At 41.2% G+C, this 17,719-nt stretch overlaps 2 protein-coding genes across 2 annotated transcripts; one reads left to right on the top strand and one right to left on the bottom strand.

Annotated features, from left to right (window-relative positions):
- The first annotated feature begins 308 nt into the window (after positions 1-308).
- Positions 309-8,674, top strand: rbck1 (RanBP-type and C3HC4-type zinc finger containing 1). Its single transcript, XM_073468208.1, has 13 exons — positions 309-501; positions 595-642; positions 870-1,014; positions 1,841-1,937; positions 2,879-3,077; positions 3,474-3,634; positions 3,724-3,897; positions 5,155-5,315; positions 5,483-5,579; positions 5,768-5,947; positions 6,082-6,180; positions 6,887-7,030; positions 7,119-8,674. The coding sequence occupies exons 2-13, from the start codon at positions 603-605 to the stop codon at positions 7,197-7,199; spliced, it is 1,578 nt and encodes a 525-aa protein (XP_073324309.1). The 5' UTR covers positions 309-501; positions 595-602; the 3' UTR covers positions 7,200-8,674.
- An 880-nt stretch (positions 8,675-9,554) lies between these two features.
- On the bottom strand, positions 9,555-15,737 carry tbc1d20 (TBC1 domain family, member 20). Its single transcript, XM_073469058.1, has 8 exons — positions 15,334-15,737; positions 14,866-15,051; positions 14,580-14,660; positions 13,755-13,941; positions 13,489-13,590; positions 12,791-12,932; positions 11,976-12,154; positions 9,555-11,788 (listed from the first exon to the last, which is right to left on the bottom strand). Exons 1-8 carry the CDS (start codon positions 15,371-15,373, stop codon positions 11,530-11,532), a joined length of 1,176 nt encoding a protein of 391 aa, XP_073325159.1. The 5' UTR covers positions 15,374-15,737; the 3' UTR covers positions 9,555-11,529.
- Positions 15,738-17,719: the final 1,982 nt, after the last annotated feature.

The raw sequence follows: 17,719 nt of genomic DNA, 5'->3' as shown, positions 1-17,719 counted from the left end.
GGTTGAACAATGTAACCCAGTGAAAGCTGAAAATGATATAATATATAATATTTGTATGGCAGTTTCTGACATGGAACATTATTTGTGCTAAATGTGGTCTGAGTAAAACATTTTATATATATATTTATTTATTTATTTTATCAGTTGCATGAGTATTAAACGTTGTATTAGATTTGATTTTATGTTAATTATTACTTTTTTAAAGTTTAAGTTTAAACTGAACTTCACAAACTAGGAGCCCTCCGCGGTGCCGCGCGGGGCGGAGCTCCTGTTAAACGCTCTCTTCCTTGAACATGACTCAGTTTCACTTTCCGTTCTTTACCTGCCAGCGACCGAGAGGTCACAGCTGGACGGCAGCAGACAAACAAGCACTGAAAGCCCTCCCTGAACGGGTTTTCTCCTTTTAGGTTGGATTCATAAACTTTCCTTCCTACGTCGACTGCAGAGGAAGTGTCGGACTGAATGCGGACGGGATTACAACAACAACACGACCCGAGAAAGGTTGGATGTAAACGTTGTCGCCTCGCAAACAGCTGTATTTCCTCGTATATGTGACGCGTGTGTGATATATGCTGTGTTTACCTGTGTTTTCAGGTGCGATCATGACCTCTGGAGTGAAATCGACTGTCAATTTGAAAGAGGGTGAGCGCCTCCGGTTTTAGTTTCGATTTTCTCACCTCACACAACCTAAAAACACGAGACAGCAGCAACATCCATTTAACAGCCCTGTGTGGAAATAAAGTTTTATACAGGCTGTGACGCTGTTTGACATTGTAGTCGTGTTTGAGGTTAACACTGAAGGCGAGTCATTGTTTTGATAAGTCATATGGCTCTCCCTCCCTCCTCTCCCTCCTCTCTCCCCCCTGCAGCCGAGGAGCTGGCCCTCTCTCTGGGTGAAGCCCTCAGCAGTGGGGATGGACAGGAAGCGGTCAAACTGTGTGAGAAGCTGGCTCTGCTCTCTGTCCCAGTGTCTGTCAGCGTCAACAGCAAGGCGTACCCTCAGGACCCCATAAGGTGAGGACACAACTGTGTGTGTGATCACGTGTTGGTGAGGGACTTCCTTATTTTGGGCCAGATGTTTCCAAAATAGAGAAGGTTAAACGTGAGAGGGTTTCCCCTCCTTTGATGGGTTTGTTTTCAGACTAGAGAGTGTTTGAATTGGGATTATACAGTAAAGTGGATGAGAACAAGAGTAAAGTGTGGCTGCCCTCATGGAAATGTCACTTGTACAAGTTATTGGCTCTTTCTTCGTAAACGAATGAACATTTCCACATAAGAAATTTACATTTTCACATGTGAATTACGTACGTTGACATATGAGCGGCTTTTTTTTTCACATGTGAATTAGATTTCCCACATGTAGAAACAACTTAGCAACAAAAGTGTGTGTGCGTGCGTGTCCCCTGTGTGTCTGCATGTGGTTAACACCTAGAGACAAACAGGTCAGATGCATATGACAGCTGCTACGATGGGAGATTTTCAATCCACCATTTTAATGGCCAAACAAACTCATGATAACGATCTTATTGTGATATCTATACAACATTTTAAGACATTTTAATACATATATAACTCTGTTTACTGTGTGTATTTTACGAGTGTAGGGAGATGGACAGAAGGTCTGTCACCATAGCTTTACAAAAACACACAAAAAGAAAAATTACAGTCATTAAATATTGAAAAGGCAGCCAGAGGAGCTGATAAACAAACGCTCCGCAAAGCCTAACATCTCTGCTGGGTTATTCACACAATATTATCACGTATGTTTTTGTAAATATTTGTACATTAACGGGGGGAAAAAATGATGACAAGGTTGCTTCTGTTGTTTTTTGTCCTATAGGTTGCAGGTTGGAGTGGAGGACGCTCAGTCAGATAACTACATCCCAGTGACTGTTGTGGTTTCTGCTGACATGACAATCGCGCAACTTAAAGAAAAGGTGTGAAGCTCCAGCAAACACACGTGTGATCTAACAATCTTATTCTATCACGCCAGCCACTGAAACGTATAGATATGCATCCAGGTGACTTTTCATCAGGTAGATTCGACAGAAGCGCAGTAGGAACGGGCTTATCGTAATAAATATACAACATATAGTGACATAATAAACTTATAGTATAAAACAACTGATATGTCGATACTTTCTGATATTAAGCTGGAAGTGTTGAGTTCAGATATCTTCATGTCATTAGGTCATATTCGGATAAACACATGATGTATCTGGACCACAAATACTGACTTAGGACACAGTGAACATCATTACCAACAATTCACACCTGATATGCTCCTCAAGTAATTCCTATCAGTCAAAATATAAAATTCAAAATATCACCTAACGTTGTATCCGTGCACCATAGTCTCGATCATGCCACAGATTTGGTCATATTCTTGCTAAATATTGTGCATATTTCAACATATGGCATACAGGCATGTTCAGAGATTTGATTTAATGTGTATGCATGTAAAAAAAAATCTCCCTATGTGATCCAGACTCCTGCCACAATTTATGAAAGATATCTCAGATTCTTGGGGTTTTGCCAAAGTGATCCATGATGTCTCACCAACCTGTAAAACCTGAAACACCGAGCTAAGACATGGTTCATTAAGCCTGACCTTTGTGTTGTTATCAAACTGCTACAGTGTGTGTTAGCACGTCAACAGGCCTCTGTTATTGTGTTTGTCTGATGTTATTAATGTCGTTCTTTATAGCATGAAATGTTATTTATGCTACAGTTCTGTCATGTATAGATTTTTCACGAGGCTTTATTTACATGTACATGAACACCAACGCAAATATAGTGCATACGCTCTATATGAAACTACTGTGAAATCTACAAATGTCATTGAATGATCCGTTAATCCCTCATGTTCTGTTCACAGATCAGCCACGACTTTGGGTTCGTCCCCGCGCTGCAGCGCTGGGTGATCGGGAAGCGGTTGGCTCAAGACCGGGACACGTTGTACGGCCACGGTGTTCGTAAGGACGGGGACCAGGCCTTCCTCTTCATCCTCTCTGCTCATGCTGCTCATCTCACAAAGCAGCAGCACAGGCAGGAGCAGGAGCAGCAGCGCATAGAAGGTCAGTAACACACACACACACACACACACACACACACACAAATCAAGGAAATCTGCAAATAACAGTTATTTTCTTTTATTAGTTTAAGTTAAGTTATTATTATCTACTACTTTTGTAGAATTTTTGTCAATAACAATGTCAATTTAAAACCTTTTTTGGTTTTTGGTATGAACAACAAACTACTTGGGCAACACTTACATATTAATTAGGTTAATTCTGATCGAATAAGAATGAAACGAACCAAACAATTACGCGATGCAAGCTTCTGTTACTTGAGACAGATTTTTGTCAGCACTGAGAATATATTTAGGTTCAGTACCCGCCTTGATTACAGGAGGACATAACAGGTAATCATACCGGTTCCATTAGTTTTATGCAATGACAATCTTTTTATAGGCATCATGGAGTCCATGCAGACGTTGCAGCTTTTGCCCAGAGGGCTGGGCGAAGGCGGCGGTGAGAAGACAGCTCTTCCTCCAGAGGCTCACCTCATTCCTCCTCCTCTTCCTCCTAAACCGCCGACAGCTGCTCGACCACCTGTGGCTCCTAAACCTGAGGTCAGAATACAAACTGTGCATCACACATTATGTCTGCAGTGTGACTGTAAGTGTCTACATGGTGTATCTGTGCATGTGTGTGTGTGTAGTTTGGCTGGACCTGTGCCATGTGCACGTACATGAACAAACCAACACGACCTGGCTGTGAGATGTGCGGAGGGGATCGGCCAGACGATTATGAGGTGCCTAACATCTACGAGCCAGACCAGCAGGAGATTCTTCGGATTCAGCAGGAGGAGCTGGCCATGTTGCAGTATGAACAGGTAACGGCTTGAATCCCCAAAATTTTCGCAGCCTGATGCCAAGTTTGTAGTTAAATTTAACCTAAAACATGTAGTTGTTGTGTAGCGACCAATCAGCAATAGAGCTGTAACACATGGAGCTGGTATCTTGTTAATTAATTAAATGTTAATTGTTGAGGTCATATATAAAGGTGGTGTTGTGACATTAACACTTGTAATGAGAGTGTCAAAAAAACATAATGGACATCATAAAAGAGGACACTTGTATTGGATTGCATTAGGTTGTACCCAAAAAATGGCCGCTGAGTGTAGAAAGCCATCCAGAAAGTTTTTCATTTATGAAAAAATAATCATCTTAAAAGCTTTTCACAGCAATGGTACCATTTAGAAACACTGGGGAGGCACGCAATTTGTCTGCTTCCACTCCAATGTTGAATTGAAATGGAAAAAAGCCTTGAAAAAAAATAATGAAAATGATTATTTTCTTTGTCAATTAATCTTTCTCTATTATTAGATTAGTTTTTTGGTTTTGTATTAAATGGCAGAAAATGTGCAAAAAGTTCAATGAGTGTTTCCCAAAGGCCAGGATGACATCCAAAAATGTTGTTTTCTGTCCACAAAGATAATCAGTAATTGTTTACCAGAATGGATGGTAATTAATTTAATAAGTGACCAGTAAACCATTAATTGTTGCTGCTCCAGCTGCTACATGGAGCATACGATGGGCTTCGTCTCTTAATCTGTATCCCTGATGGATACCGCTATCCCTCTTTTCAATGTTCAAATCAAATTTCTGTTTATTCCATTTTATCTGGACTTAAATGTTCTGTCTCACAGATGGAAATGTGTATATAGGTCTTTGTTAGAAAGCTGACAAACCGTGATGCATGTACTCATTTTGGAAATTACAGAACTGAAACCTGGTCTGTGGTAATCTAAGTGCACTTATTATATATTGTGGCTCCCTTGTACAAAAAAAGGATGTTCAGTAGTTGAACTTAATTATACTGTATGTTTGATGAATGCAGAACCAGTAAATGAAATGTATATGCTATGAAACTAAATAGATGAATATGTGGGGAGTCCATTCAACTTTGGGGATGTTCATGGAAACTACTAAAGCTGATGCCAGTAGAATTTGGTTTTCAGCAGTTTTCAGTTGTTTCACTTTCCATTTTCAGGAAACAGGCTTTTGCTGTTGAGTGATGTGATGAGTCATGACTGTGTGTTATAAAACTCTGTTTGGTGATTGACCCCAAATCTTTCTGGGTGATGAAGGCTAAGCAGGAGGAGCGACAGAGGAACTACCTGCACTTCTTGGCAACAGAGGAACAGAACCTGATCCCCAACACCACAGAGACAGACTGTCCCATCTGCTTCTCCCCCCTGCAGCCAGGAGAGGGCGTCGTGCTCAGAGAGTGTCTACACACCTTCTGCAGGTCCGATGCAGCACACGATCCTGTAGCTCAGTTGTCATCGTGATTGTGTATTCTCACTGCTTTCTAAAAGTCTACAATGCCACATACCATGATCTGCAAAGTGTGCAGAGGTTAGTGTTTGATGCATATACACATTTGGGTTTTTCTGTGTGTGTGTTCTTGTTCAGGGAGTGTCTGAAGGGTACAGTAGTGAACAGTCAAGATGCTGAGGTGTCCTGTCCCGACAACTGTGAGAGCAAGCTACTGGACCGAGAGATCAAAGCGGTGAGTGTCAGACCGGAGAACAAGAAACTTACACAGGTCACAATATAAAAGTTGATGGGAGGTAACAACAGACAATAAATTGTGGCAGGAAGTAACATGTTTATTCATTTTTTGTCTCCGTAACCTTATATTATGTTCACTCTTACACTCTTTCTGTCTGTGTTACCACTGTATGATCCTGGATTCAGCTGCTCACAGAGGAGGAGCACCAGCGGTTTCTGGAGTTGCGTCTGAGCATCGCGGAAAGCCGCTCCGAGCACAGCTTCCACTGTCAGACTCCCAACTGTCGAGGGTGGTGCATCTACGAGGATGAAGTCAACGAGTTCCTATGTCAACTCTGCAATGAAACCAACTGCATTCTCTGCAGGGTAGTTTTCTGACATTCACTATATCAACTGACCAAGATTTTCATACCGTGTGAGGAACTGTAGAAGCATCAAACATAAAAGTTGATGTGTGTGTGTGTGTGTGTGTGTGTGTGTGTGTGTGTGTGTGTTTACAGGCCATTCATAATGGCATGAATTGTAAGGACTACCAGGATGACCTGCGCGTCCGAGCAGAGAACGACCTGGCGGCTCAGCAGACGAAACAGATGCTCGAGGTAGGTCGACCTCACAGTTCTGTGTGATAACTTGGCAGGCGAGTGGTCCCCTGCAGTCTGTTGCACTCTTGACAGGAAGCAGTTTTTGCAGATTAGTGTGGTTTGTGAAAGCAGCAAATCAGTCTTGCACCAATGCAATACCCAGCACACCACAAACCCCAACAGGAAACTGTGCAGGGTCTAGAATCTAGGTGAGAGATTCATTTCACGATAAGAGTTAAGTGAAAATGTAAAAAAATGTCCGGTAAATGTAGGTATAGGTATTATAGCCTGGATTGGTTTTACTTCTTTATCTACATTTTAAGTGCTTTTTCATCCATTTGGGGTTTGCAAGTACATTTGTGACCACTGACCCTGGCTTAATTAGTTCTATATCTATATTTTAATGTCGTTTTTACCACTTTTTCAGCTCCGGCAAAACACTTTAGGCTCTGTGTTTAAACTTTACTTAAAAGAAAGCGGTCAGTGGGGTGTCCCACGATCTAAGTTGAACATTCAGGTTATTTTTGAGCCAAGTGAATGACCGGTATTGTGTAACTGTGTCATTTTGCTGTTTTTGTGTGCGTTTTAAAGTCACCATCGAGCTTCCTGAGTTCAGTTGCATCATTTTGTGTTATTCACTGTTGATGGACTAACTGTATTTTCGTGTGCGTTTCTCCATCTGGGTACTTTACATTTTTACATGATTCTGTATATTTCAATACAGAGCCTGCTACAGAACGGGGAGGCCATGAATTGTCCGCGGTGTGACATCATCGTCCAGAAAAAAGACGGCTGTGATTGGATCTGCTGTCTGATGTGCAAGACAGAAATCTGCTGGGTCACCAAACAAGCTCGCTGGGGCCCAAATGTAAAAACATTTACTTATACATAGCTACATACCAAGCAAAGGAGGCTTGTGTGTTTGACTTTTTCTTTTCTTTTTTTGTATTTTACAGGGCAGGGGCGACACATCTGGTGGCTGTGGATGCCGGGTCAACAATCAGCCTTGTCATCCCAACTGCCAGAACTGCCACTGAGGCAAGCACACTAATGAACACACACGAAGCTGCAAGCGCTTGCAGTGTGTGAAGAAGCGCAGACCTCAGCTGATGCTGGCTACATTCTTGTGTTGTTTTGACCTCTTTTGCTTAGAGGTTCAGTGTGTGGGTTTTAGTGACATCTAGTGGTGTGATTGCAGGTTGCAACCAACAGAAGTCTCTTCTAAAAACAAAAAAAATGTGCCCTCTCTCGAGCTGGTGTTTGGTTTGTCTGATTTGGGCTACCGTAGAAGCATTGGGGTGGTAACATGGTAGATATTGATTATATTGATATTGATTTATTCTAAGGTAAAAAACCAAAACAAAAAAAACCCCACAATGATTCTTAGTTTCAGGTGATTTTACTCCTATAAAAACATAATTATGAATTATATATCTTTGCCACTAAATACTACACACTTGACCTTTAACTCTAAGCCATTCTTTCCAATGTGCATCACACCTCATCAAAGTTGTCTTAACCATAGATATAAATGTTATACAAAAGCTATACGAATTGCCAGCTATATCTTCCACATCTCCACAGCTGATTATACTGTCAGTGTGAGAAAATAAGCTTTACTGGGATCTTCTGCCATAATAGTAATTACAGTGCTTTGACCGGTTTGACCGGTTGCATCTGCTTCCGTCATAATCATTTGTAAAATAAAGTGCTCTGTAACTGGAACTGACCTGTTAGTGAAGCAGTCAAAGTGAATTTAAGTTTAAAGTTAAGTCCTGATAAGTATTTTTAAGCGTAGTTTAAACTGGTATCCGGGACACTTATTGTGAAAGGTAAAAACAGAAGGAGTCTGCACAGATTCGGATACATCTGACACAATGTCCGATTCGTCCAATCCCAGTTCCTGGTTGGTGATCGGTGCATCTCCGATATCCTGCTTACTCGCTTCAACTCACAAGTTTGACGGAACAAACACAAATGTCACTAAACCCAGAACAACTCCATAAATATGCAATTCCCTTTTTGTTTGTGTGTCACGCATGGCTCCAGCTAATTAACTACAGCTAACAAAAATGTTTAGATTTTTTTTATAACTCATAATTTAATATATAAAACAGAAAAAACTACAGACAAATGAGTACAGTCTTCCTAAGTAAACTGAGCAGAATTTTTTTTGATGTTGTAACTAGTGTATTATTGCCGTTTTTTGCTTCATAAGCGAGTAAAAATGAATTTATGTTTGCAAAATTATATTAGCGATAGATTGTATTTCAGTCAGCTTATCAGACTGCGGTGAAGGATTTTGTTTACATTAAATGAATGTGTTCCCAGCTGCTCTGATGCACTTCTTAACTTTGAAATATCAGGTTGAAACATAGCACAGTGGACAAATAACGATGCTGTATTTTTGTCAGGTATTCAGAATTTTTTATCTGTATTACTGAAATGTTCATTCGTCAAGGGCTGCAGCCACTAATTGTAGCTTTTTGTTATATATAAAATATGATGTTTATATCTTGTGTCTGTGAAGTTTGTTGCGTTTCACTTGTATGTTTTCTAAGAAACTGGAACCAGAAGCATGCTAGCAATACTGTAACAACACTTAAGGATAAGTTCACCAAAAAATTACAATTCAGCCATTATCTACTCACCCTCATGCCGATGGAAAGTCAGGTGAAGCTGCATAGTCCGCAAAACATTTCTGGAGCTACACAGCAAAAAAGTGTTTGTGGCTTTCTCCGTTACAACTGAAGTAGATGGGGAGCAGTAAAATGACTCCATACAGCTCATCTGGCGTAATCCAAGTCTCCAGAAAGCCCAGAGATCCCAAAACTTGCAGTCAAGCTCATGCACCCACTTCAGCTGGGGTGCGCTGACGCTTCTAGCATTTTAAAACAAGTCCCCGTCTACTTCAGTCGTTTAGGAGAATGATCCAGGGCCGTGTTGCTGTGAAGCTCCAGACATGTTTTGTGGACTACAAAACTTCACCTGACTTTCCATCAGCATGGGGGTTGACTTGATAACGACTTAACTTTTATTTTAAGGTGAACTTATCCTTGAACTTCAAATAACAAAGGGTTGACAAAGTGCAGCTGGATCTGACAGGAAAGCTGAAGCAGAGATAAGCATGACAAAGCTGGTTAATGTGTATCAGAATCAGTTTATCACTGTACAAGCTGAGTCTGAGATGCCATAAAATGACCAATGTACCAAACCTGATAAACTATCTTTGAGGAAATGTAAAATTGAGTCATTTCTTCTTGCACGACTTAAATCAGATGAACTCCTTGTGTGATGAATTGCTGTCATGTGTATATTACATACAAATCATCGCATGCATGTGAATTAGTTTCCAAATTAAATGGGTTAATTTTTCACACTACATGAACACATTAAACATTTTCACTCTAGTTTATTAGCATTCTCTTGTACAACTTTACATTAGTATGACAGATTCATTATAACAAAATAAACGTAAAAGGCAGATAAATCATTTAGTGCAATGAAAATAAATGAAAAACCACTGAGTGCAGATACATGGTGCGTTACAATACTGCTGAACAACTAGACTCTCAGGCACCTAAGAGCATCCTTGGACACGTTCCAGGTCACCTTCACTCACCAGCTAAATAGGTGGTTCACCATAAAGGCAATAAGCCAGTCAACTCTGAGATAGGAATGGAACGCCCGAGTGTTCAGTTTGTATTAGAACGGAAACAATTTCTCCCAACGTGTTTGTTTTATTAACTGAATTGAGGGGTTTAAGTTGACTTGTTGTGCCGTTTGATGTACAGTAGGTGACCTAGAACTCAGTCTATAATTCTGAAGATTTCTGTTAAGCAAAATATATTTAAAGTATTACTGATAACCCAAATTAACTACCTCAGAATGAAGTGCTCTGACAAACTATTTGCTATATATATATTTTTTTTTTTACGATAAGACTATCCCGGTGAGTGCCATACCACTGAAACCTAAGCAATCCCCTGTTACTTTAAATACGTGATTGAATGAAAAGGACTTGGAACAATGGAATGAGCTGGACTGCATCCGAAATTACACTCAGAGCAATCCAACATACGAAATGGCATGTGTTCAAATAAAGTAAGTAGTCATGATTGAAACAAAAACATTGGACAGCATTATTTTGAAGGCTGAGACACTTTTTCTGACCGTTGCAGTCAGAGAAAGTAAAAGCACCTATCAGAGTATTTTAAAGTGATTTTTACAAAACTAATGCAGTCAGTGCACCCTGCGTCCGTCTGTCCGCCCCCCTCCCCCCCACTGTGCCAACACAAGGACCACAGGCTTTGATATTTTCTGTTACCAGGCATTGAGTGAGTGTGTTACTGAACTAAAATGAGAGATTTAATCATCATCTCTGGAAAAAGTGATGCAGAAAACAAGTCATTTGGGGGCCATGAAGCACAGACACGTGTTAAGGGTTGTGTGCAAGCAAACAATAAAGTCAGTAGGTAATTGGAAAGCTCCAGTAAAAAATAGTTTGATATGCTGGGGCCTAATCCTCAGATTTAAGTTTTGAGATAATTCTCAAGCAGGCTACATTTACTTTGATGACATTTTGTTTAAAACTTTTTACAGGTACTTTTAGCTGACCCGAACTAGGAGCCAGAATTAAAATTTGTAGCCAAAGGGGTTCTGTCATCATGTTTTACAGATACTCAGTCCCAGAAAGAGGCTTATTCAAACAACTCCTGTGTGTCATGACCATATCTTCATACATTTCCTTGCATAACTATAACTTAAAAAAACAAAACAGAGAGGATTCTAACAATCCTCTATTTGGTCTCAGTCTAAGTATCAAATAGATAACAAATGGGTTGCAACCATACACACATACACACACACACACACACGCACACACACAAAACACACTCAGGCTCATACATTCACTCCAGCTCTCTTAATTGGCAGCAGTTTCAAGTGTAGTGAGTTCACCAAGCTTTCAGCATAAATCTCTGTGAGCGTAACTCAATATCAGATTACTCTAATACCAAATATAAATAAACTTTAATTGACGACACCATCAGTAAAAGTTCTTAGAAATACAGTCTCTCCTTCATAACGGATGGATTCTTCCTTTCAGAGCACCAGCGGTTGTTGCTGTGACACTGGTGCGCGTTTTTCAGGAGTCATTAAAAAAAAGACCCTACGTAGGATGTCTGGACACATCCTAGAGGACGAAAAGAGGAGCGTTAACCGGTTCGCTCCAGACAGTGTTATCGACTGCAGGGTTTGTGGTTTGATTAATGAATTAATTAAAGGGTTCATGATAACAGACCCGCCAGCTAGATTCAGTCAAGGACAGATAGGTTGGGACATGGGAGGGGGGGATGTAGGAGCAGTTCAAGGAAACAAGTCCAGTTTGGGGGCCCACTCCAGGGCGGTGTTGACCACAGCAAGAGCTGCTGCCCCCAACGCCACCGTCAGACCCATGACAGCCAGTCGAACAAACCGCCGTGCTGCTGAAGGCTGGGCCACCGCCGAGCTCGCCGCTGCGCTCTCCAGTGCAGCCTGTTTCTGTCTGCGCCGGCGACGGAGAACAGAGTCCGGTCGCTGCTGAGTCGACGCAAGGTCAAAGTCCTTAAAGGTAGAGGCTGCCATGCTTAAGAGGAAAAGAGAGAAACAGACAGAAAATGAAAGTGAGTAACTGTAGCTATTGAGAAGTAGAAGAAAGTGGAATATGAATACAACTGTGTATAATACTGTTTGTTGCTGTGTCTAATTGAATTTAAAGGGACATCTTAACAACAGTCACAGTGCGAACGTATATGAACGGTTAAGTTAAGTACTTGTCATGTGCGGCGGTCTCTCTAGCAAGTTCTGAAGGAGGGAACTGGACAAAGAGGTCTCCCGCTCGGCTGATGAGCATCTCATACGGCAGATCCTGGGGAATCTGAGACAGCAGGTGATGAACCATGGCCATATCGCATTCACACTCCAGCACCTCCTCTTCTCTGTACAGTACGATCTGCAACACAGGTACCAATAAAACATACAGGGCACATGTGTTGTTACAACAGGCTATTACCCATCAGAGATGCTAAGACTTTGCGTGACATGAATGTGAGGATCGGATTAGCATTATGTGTTGTTAAGGTTTTATACAGCTGAAGTGAGTTGATTGTATGGGGATAGACCAAGCAATTACCTAAGGATAGTAATATTACTATCCTTATTAATATTACAAATAAAAGGTGGATCAACATAATGTGTCTTTTGCATTATTTATAACAGTATATAAGTATAACAGTCAATTAATTTCAGCTGAAAGGACAGATGTCTGTACGTCAGAGTGTGCTTTGTGAGTCTGACCAAGAAGTACAGATACAGTTGCACTTTATTGAGAAAAGGGAGAGCTAGGGAGGAATATGAGATGGCATTGAGCACTATCACAACACCTGCTTTGAGCTGATACGGAAAGTTTATCTATCGCCCCCACACCCAATGGAAATTTATCAAGGACACCAGCTCAATTCAGGTCAGATCGACACTTGCACAAGTTCATATTCAGGTCAGCTCAAAACTTACACAAGTTCATATAAAGTAATGATATGTAAGGCAATACATGATATAAGGTGACGATAAACTTTGTCATTACACTCACCACAGCAGCAAAGTAAATGGGCATCAGTGGATGGCAGGCCAGGAAGAAGTCGTACAACCGGACAACGTGGCGGAAGTCTGACAGGACGTGACCGAACCAGGTGATCAGCCAACTGAGAGCGAAGACCGTGCCCACCTCAGCTCTAAGAATCAATCAATACGTGACAGATCAGCTCGCATCAGCACACAGAACTGCAATGTGCTCGTGCTTCACTTCATGGGTAACGTACAGCACTGGAACGGACAGCAACAGTCATGTTAGTCCTGCAAGCAGGGGACTTCATGACCTCTGTTGTTAAGTCTTCAGAGACGTGACTCGAATTGTCATAATAGGATCAGTATGCTGTAAGTGCTAAGTCAGCCTTCTCCTTCACTGATGACTCGAGCATGCAGAGTTTGAACAATAATCGTAGTTGCTGGTAATGGTAGCAATTCTAGCAAAAATAGCAACAGATACTTTAACCCTGCTGCTACCGTCCTTACAGGATTCATACAGAAACAAATGAAATGCACCAGTTAAACAAAAGGAAAGCTGCGATGGGTATGAATCCTCTTAATGTTCTTAACGTGCTGCCTCACCTTGCAAATTATGCTCGTACTGCATATAAAGTGAGTTCATGTCTTACAAGTAACCTCTAATGAGATGCAGAAAATTAATTTGATGTGATCTGTATTCACTAAGACAGCAGAGAGTCTTACTGTTGCATGAAGTCATGGACCTCAGGGTTGACCCTTTCAATGATGGGCATCAAATAGTTAAGAATGTGTTTCGTGTTGTCCATGGTAGGATCCATGAAGTCCCTGCAAAAGAGGAGAAAACAGAGCATATTTAAGTTAAACCCAGAGACTCTTCATTTACTATCATAGGTGACAATGAAAAGGAGGAAATCTGTTCATTTAAGAAGTCTGTGCAGCTCTAGAAAATATATCATTAAGTAAAAAGCAGATTCAGATATGGCAGTTACCTGAGATGATGCGTGGAGAGCTTTTCCACAAGAGCTGTTGCAAGGTGCTCTTTCACGACCAATAAGAAGGTGACAACAATGTCATGGTATCCTTGGTAGTAGTGCAGCTGGGGGTTACGTTTCAGGACTCGGAGGATGATGTCAATTAGCTCTTCCTGGAGACCCTCTCTCTGTTCATCTGGCATGCCTGTACACATGCACCCAAAATAAAACACAGTTGTTAACATCATTTTTAGGATAAAACCTAATTCTGCTGTACTAGTAACATATTACACTGAAGGGAAACTGAAGGAAAAATACTGTCCAGCAATTATTTTCCCCTTATAAGTAACAATGATTAATCCAACACTTTTATTTTGGAAGGCAGAAGAATTTGACTTCTAGCAGCTGACCGACAGACGTCACAGTTTGGCACAGGTCAAACTTCACTGAGATGGGTGCAGCTCCTTCAATTATAGCATAAAATAGATCTGGACTTGACAATGGGAGCACTGTTACTAGAGATGAAGCGACAGAGATTCCAGTAGTCTAGTCTCGACCACATGGCTGCACCCTTTAAGAGCTCTTCTGGAATTTTGTTTGCCAAGCTGACTACCAGTAAAAGTAACACCAACAGCAAGTAGTGCTAAAGCTTTTGACGTTGCATCGATCCAGAGGAATATACCCAGATTTTCTACAGTGAATTACATTAATCACAGATACCGATGATAGGAAAATGCTGCCCCAATAATCGGCCTACCCCTAATCAGTATTTCTAGGTAGGAATACACACACAGCCTGAAAGACAGTACTCTGTCTGAGCAGGTCTAATCTGGCTCTACTCACCAGGTGGGAACCTTCGCAGCGAGCGCTGGACATCCAGCAACACCTGGTTGTAGTCCTTGTTATTCTCCCGGTCTACCTTTTCTGAACAACACATGTGACCGTCAGCAATACCACACACTTGTTTTGTTTCTTGATGTCTTCCTACTTGTTTTTTAAATGCAATTTTAATGTAATCTCATGCCCCTGTAAAGCACTTTGAGTTGCCTTGTGTCTGAATAGTGTATGTGGGAGAACTTCCACCTGCTTAAACCCTGTGTGTATCACTTGTCATGTTATGGTATGATACCTGGCTCTTGATCCAAGACGTCGAGGGGGACGTTCAGAAGCCGGGGCCAGACTTGACAGCGTATCTCATCAGTCAGCAGTCCTCCTTCACTGATAGCCATCCTCCTCAAAGCTGCCACATCCACTGGACTCACACTCAGGGCCTGTGTGATGTCCGCAATCTTCTTTTTCCTTCTGGTTTCCCAGCCTGAGGCATAAAAACACCATCTTTAACTAGCCTGTTAGCCAGTGTTTACTTTTTATCCCACACCAGTTAGCTAGCGTCCACTCTACGTGCAGCTAGCTACCGATGATGATGGCTGACACTTGCGAAGGTTATGGAGAGCACAGCTAGCCTGCAGACACACTCGGTCACGTTTCAGACATTAGAAGCCAATTTTAAGACTTTTTTCGCTGGTGAAATGCCCCCAAACATATGACTGCCCTGACTGAAGACGGCTAACGTAACTTAGCGACATGCCCCACTTACCGTTAATCACAGGTGACGAGGTACGTCTCGGGTTCTTCATTTTTTTCCTCCACTTCTTGCTGTGTCCTTGTTAGATTACATTACTCGCCATCCTCCTCCTTTGTGTGGCTAACCCCGATTTAGCCCGATTTCCGCGGCTGCCAACTGGAAGCTAGCTGTCTAATTAGCAAGGCCAGCCTCACACAAACACGGCCCGATAGTTAGCTGTTCCGCGTTAGCTAGTTAGTTATCAAGCTAACGCTACACCGGCCTGGTTCCGAAGCTGATAATGTCGACAACACAGCCATCGTTATTCGGAGTACTGACAAACCGGTGAACAGTGAGGACAACCCCGCCGGATAACAACACGGTTATGCCGGTGACACGGCTACATGTTTACAATGACGGAGGCGCCCAATGGGATACATCAGCTTTAGCTAGGCTGCCAGCTCAGACTCAGACACAGTGATGACGTAGGGTCAAGATGACGCGACGTCACTCTGACTGAATAAACTGAAGAAACAGTGACCTTAAAGGGGCACTGTGTCGTTTTGGAGAAATTGAAACTTGCAATATTAATGATGTAATATTACAAACTCAGAAATATTCATTTCTACTCTATACCCATAACTGAATAAATAAGGAAAATAAGGTCCCCAGAACACTGTTCGAAGCTAGAAAGGTGGCAGGGTCTGCCAAATATAAACAAAGTAAAACAGTATGAAAGTTTGTTTATTTAGTTTGTTTAGGCATAAAACAATCAGTCAATGGAGATTTCTTCCCCAAAACTACATTGTGCTCCTTTAAAGGACAACACAATTTTGTGCTGTTTAACTTCATTGGCGGACTCTGCCACCTTTCTAGCTTCAAGCAGTGTTCTGGGGACCATATTTTCCCCAATGTCCATGGTCTTGCGTCCATGTTGCATCATTTTTATTATCCTGCATTAAAATATTACATATATATTGTCATTTCGCATTTCATTTAAATCTGTTGGCTTTTTGTAATTGCAACAGTCTTTTTATATTGATTCAGGTGGTGGTGTTATTACTCAGGCCAAGTGTTGTATTGCTATGCTAATGAAGACTGCTTGTCAAATTGCCGTCAGAGGTTTCATAAAATATGTGTTTTACAAAACACAGCTGATGAAGTTGCAAAGGTGTTTTCAATGAAATCTGTGACGAGGGCAATATAGTATATATATATATAGGTCCAACTCCCATTCACCTGTTCCCTCTTCATAATGGCTTGCCCTTTTTTGGAGGATGTACTGGATGAGGAAGCCCTAATCCTCAGACGAGCATGTAGGCATGAAAGAGTCTTCCGGGACAGGTCAGACCCATCGGCCTTTGGAGATGACTATCTCATTGAGAGATACACTGACTTCATATCCTTTATGGACTAAATAAGCAGGACATTTCCATAAAATTGGCATACCTCAAGTCTTCTGGAGTCCAGTGACACAGTCTCCTCATCTGCAGAAGTGCACTCTGCAGCTGCAGATGTGCCTTCCCCCTGCCATGTACATACATGTATTGAGAGAACTTGAATTAAGATTTCACGGGACATACCAAGCCTGTGATTTCAATACAATGTACAAACCAGATCATCTTCTGGTGGCTCCAAAAGTGTAAACACAGTATAATACAGCGACAGTATAATATATTTATTTGATTGTGTTTCATGTGCAGTAGTACTGCAATATGTACCTTGTATGAAGCGGACAGTTTCTGTGGCTGGGACAGAGTCTGTTACTGTCGCTCCCTGGATCCCCTCCATCACTGGCTTCCGTTTATTTAAGCCAGGATGCGCAATTTTCAAAGTTTTAATTTCTTTTCCAAAGCCTCATAGTGCCCCTTTAAGTATCAAAACTACAAGAAAAAGTAAGTATATATCGGCCTACATTCGACTGAATATCAGAATTGAAAGTGTGGTAGGCCTGCTTTTGCTCTGATACAGCATCTTTATTGTAACGAGTAACTAAAGTTCTCACATAAAAGTACTGGAGTAAAGATGACTATTTGAAAGTGGACACAGGCTATATGGTAGCAGAAGGTGGGAATACTCAAGTCGAGTACAAGCAAGTCAAAATTGTGATTAACTTAACTTACAGTACTTGAGTAAATGTACTTAGTTACATTTACTCACTGAATGCTACTGGGCACATTTACTCATTAACATTACCTTTGTTAAGTATTAGCATTTTATCCCACTGTACTACACTGCAGAGGGAAATATTATATATTTTTAAAATTTTTCTACATTTGTTAATGAGACGTTACTTTAATAGTAATCCTAATTCGTTTGGCTGGAAATAGGCAATATTTTTACTTGTCGAATAATTAAATGGAGGGATTTATTTTGTAATGGACTATTTTTTATTTTTTATTTTAATTTTGTCCCTACT

Source organism: Pagrus major, chromosome 6 (genome assembly GCF_040436345.1).
Source record: "Pagrus major chromosome 6, Pma_NU_1.0".
NCBI classification, from domain to species: domain Eukaryota; kingdom Metazoa; phylum Chordata; class Actinopteri; order Spariformes; family Sparidae; genus Pagrus; species Pagrus major.
Note: the sequence above shows the minus strand (reverse complement) of the source record. Positions and strands in the feature narration are given on the sequence as shown.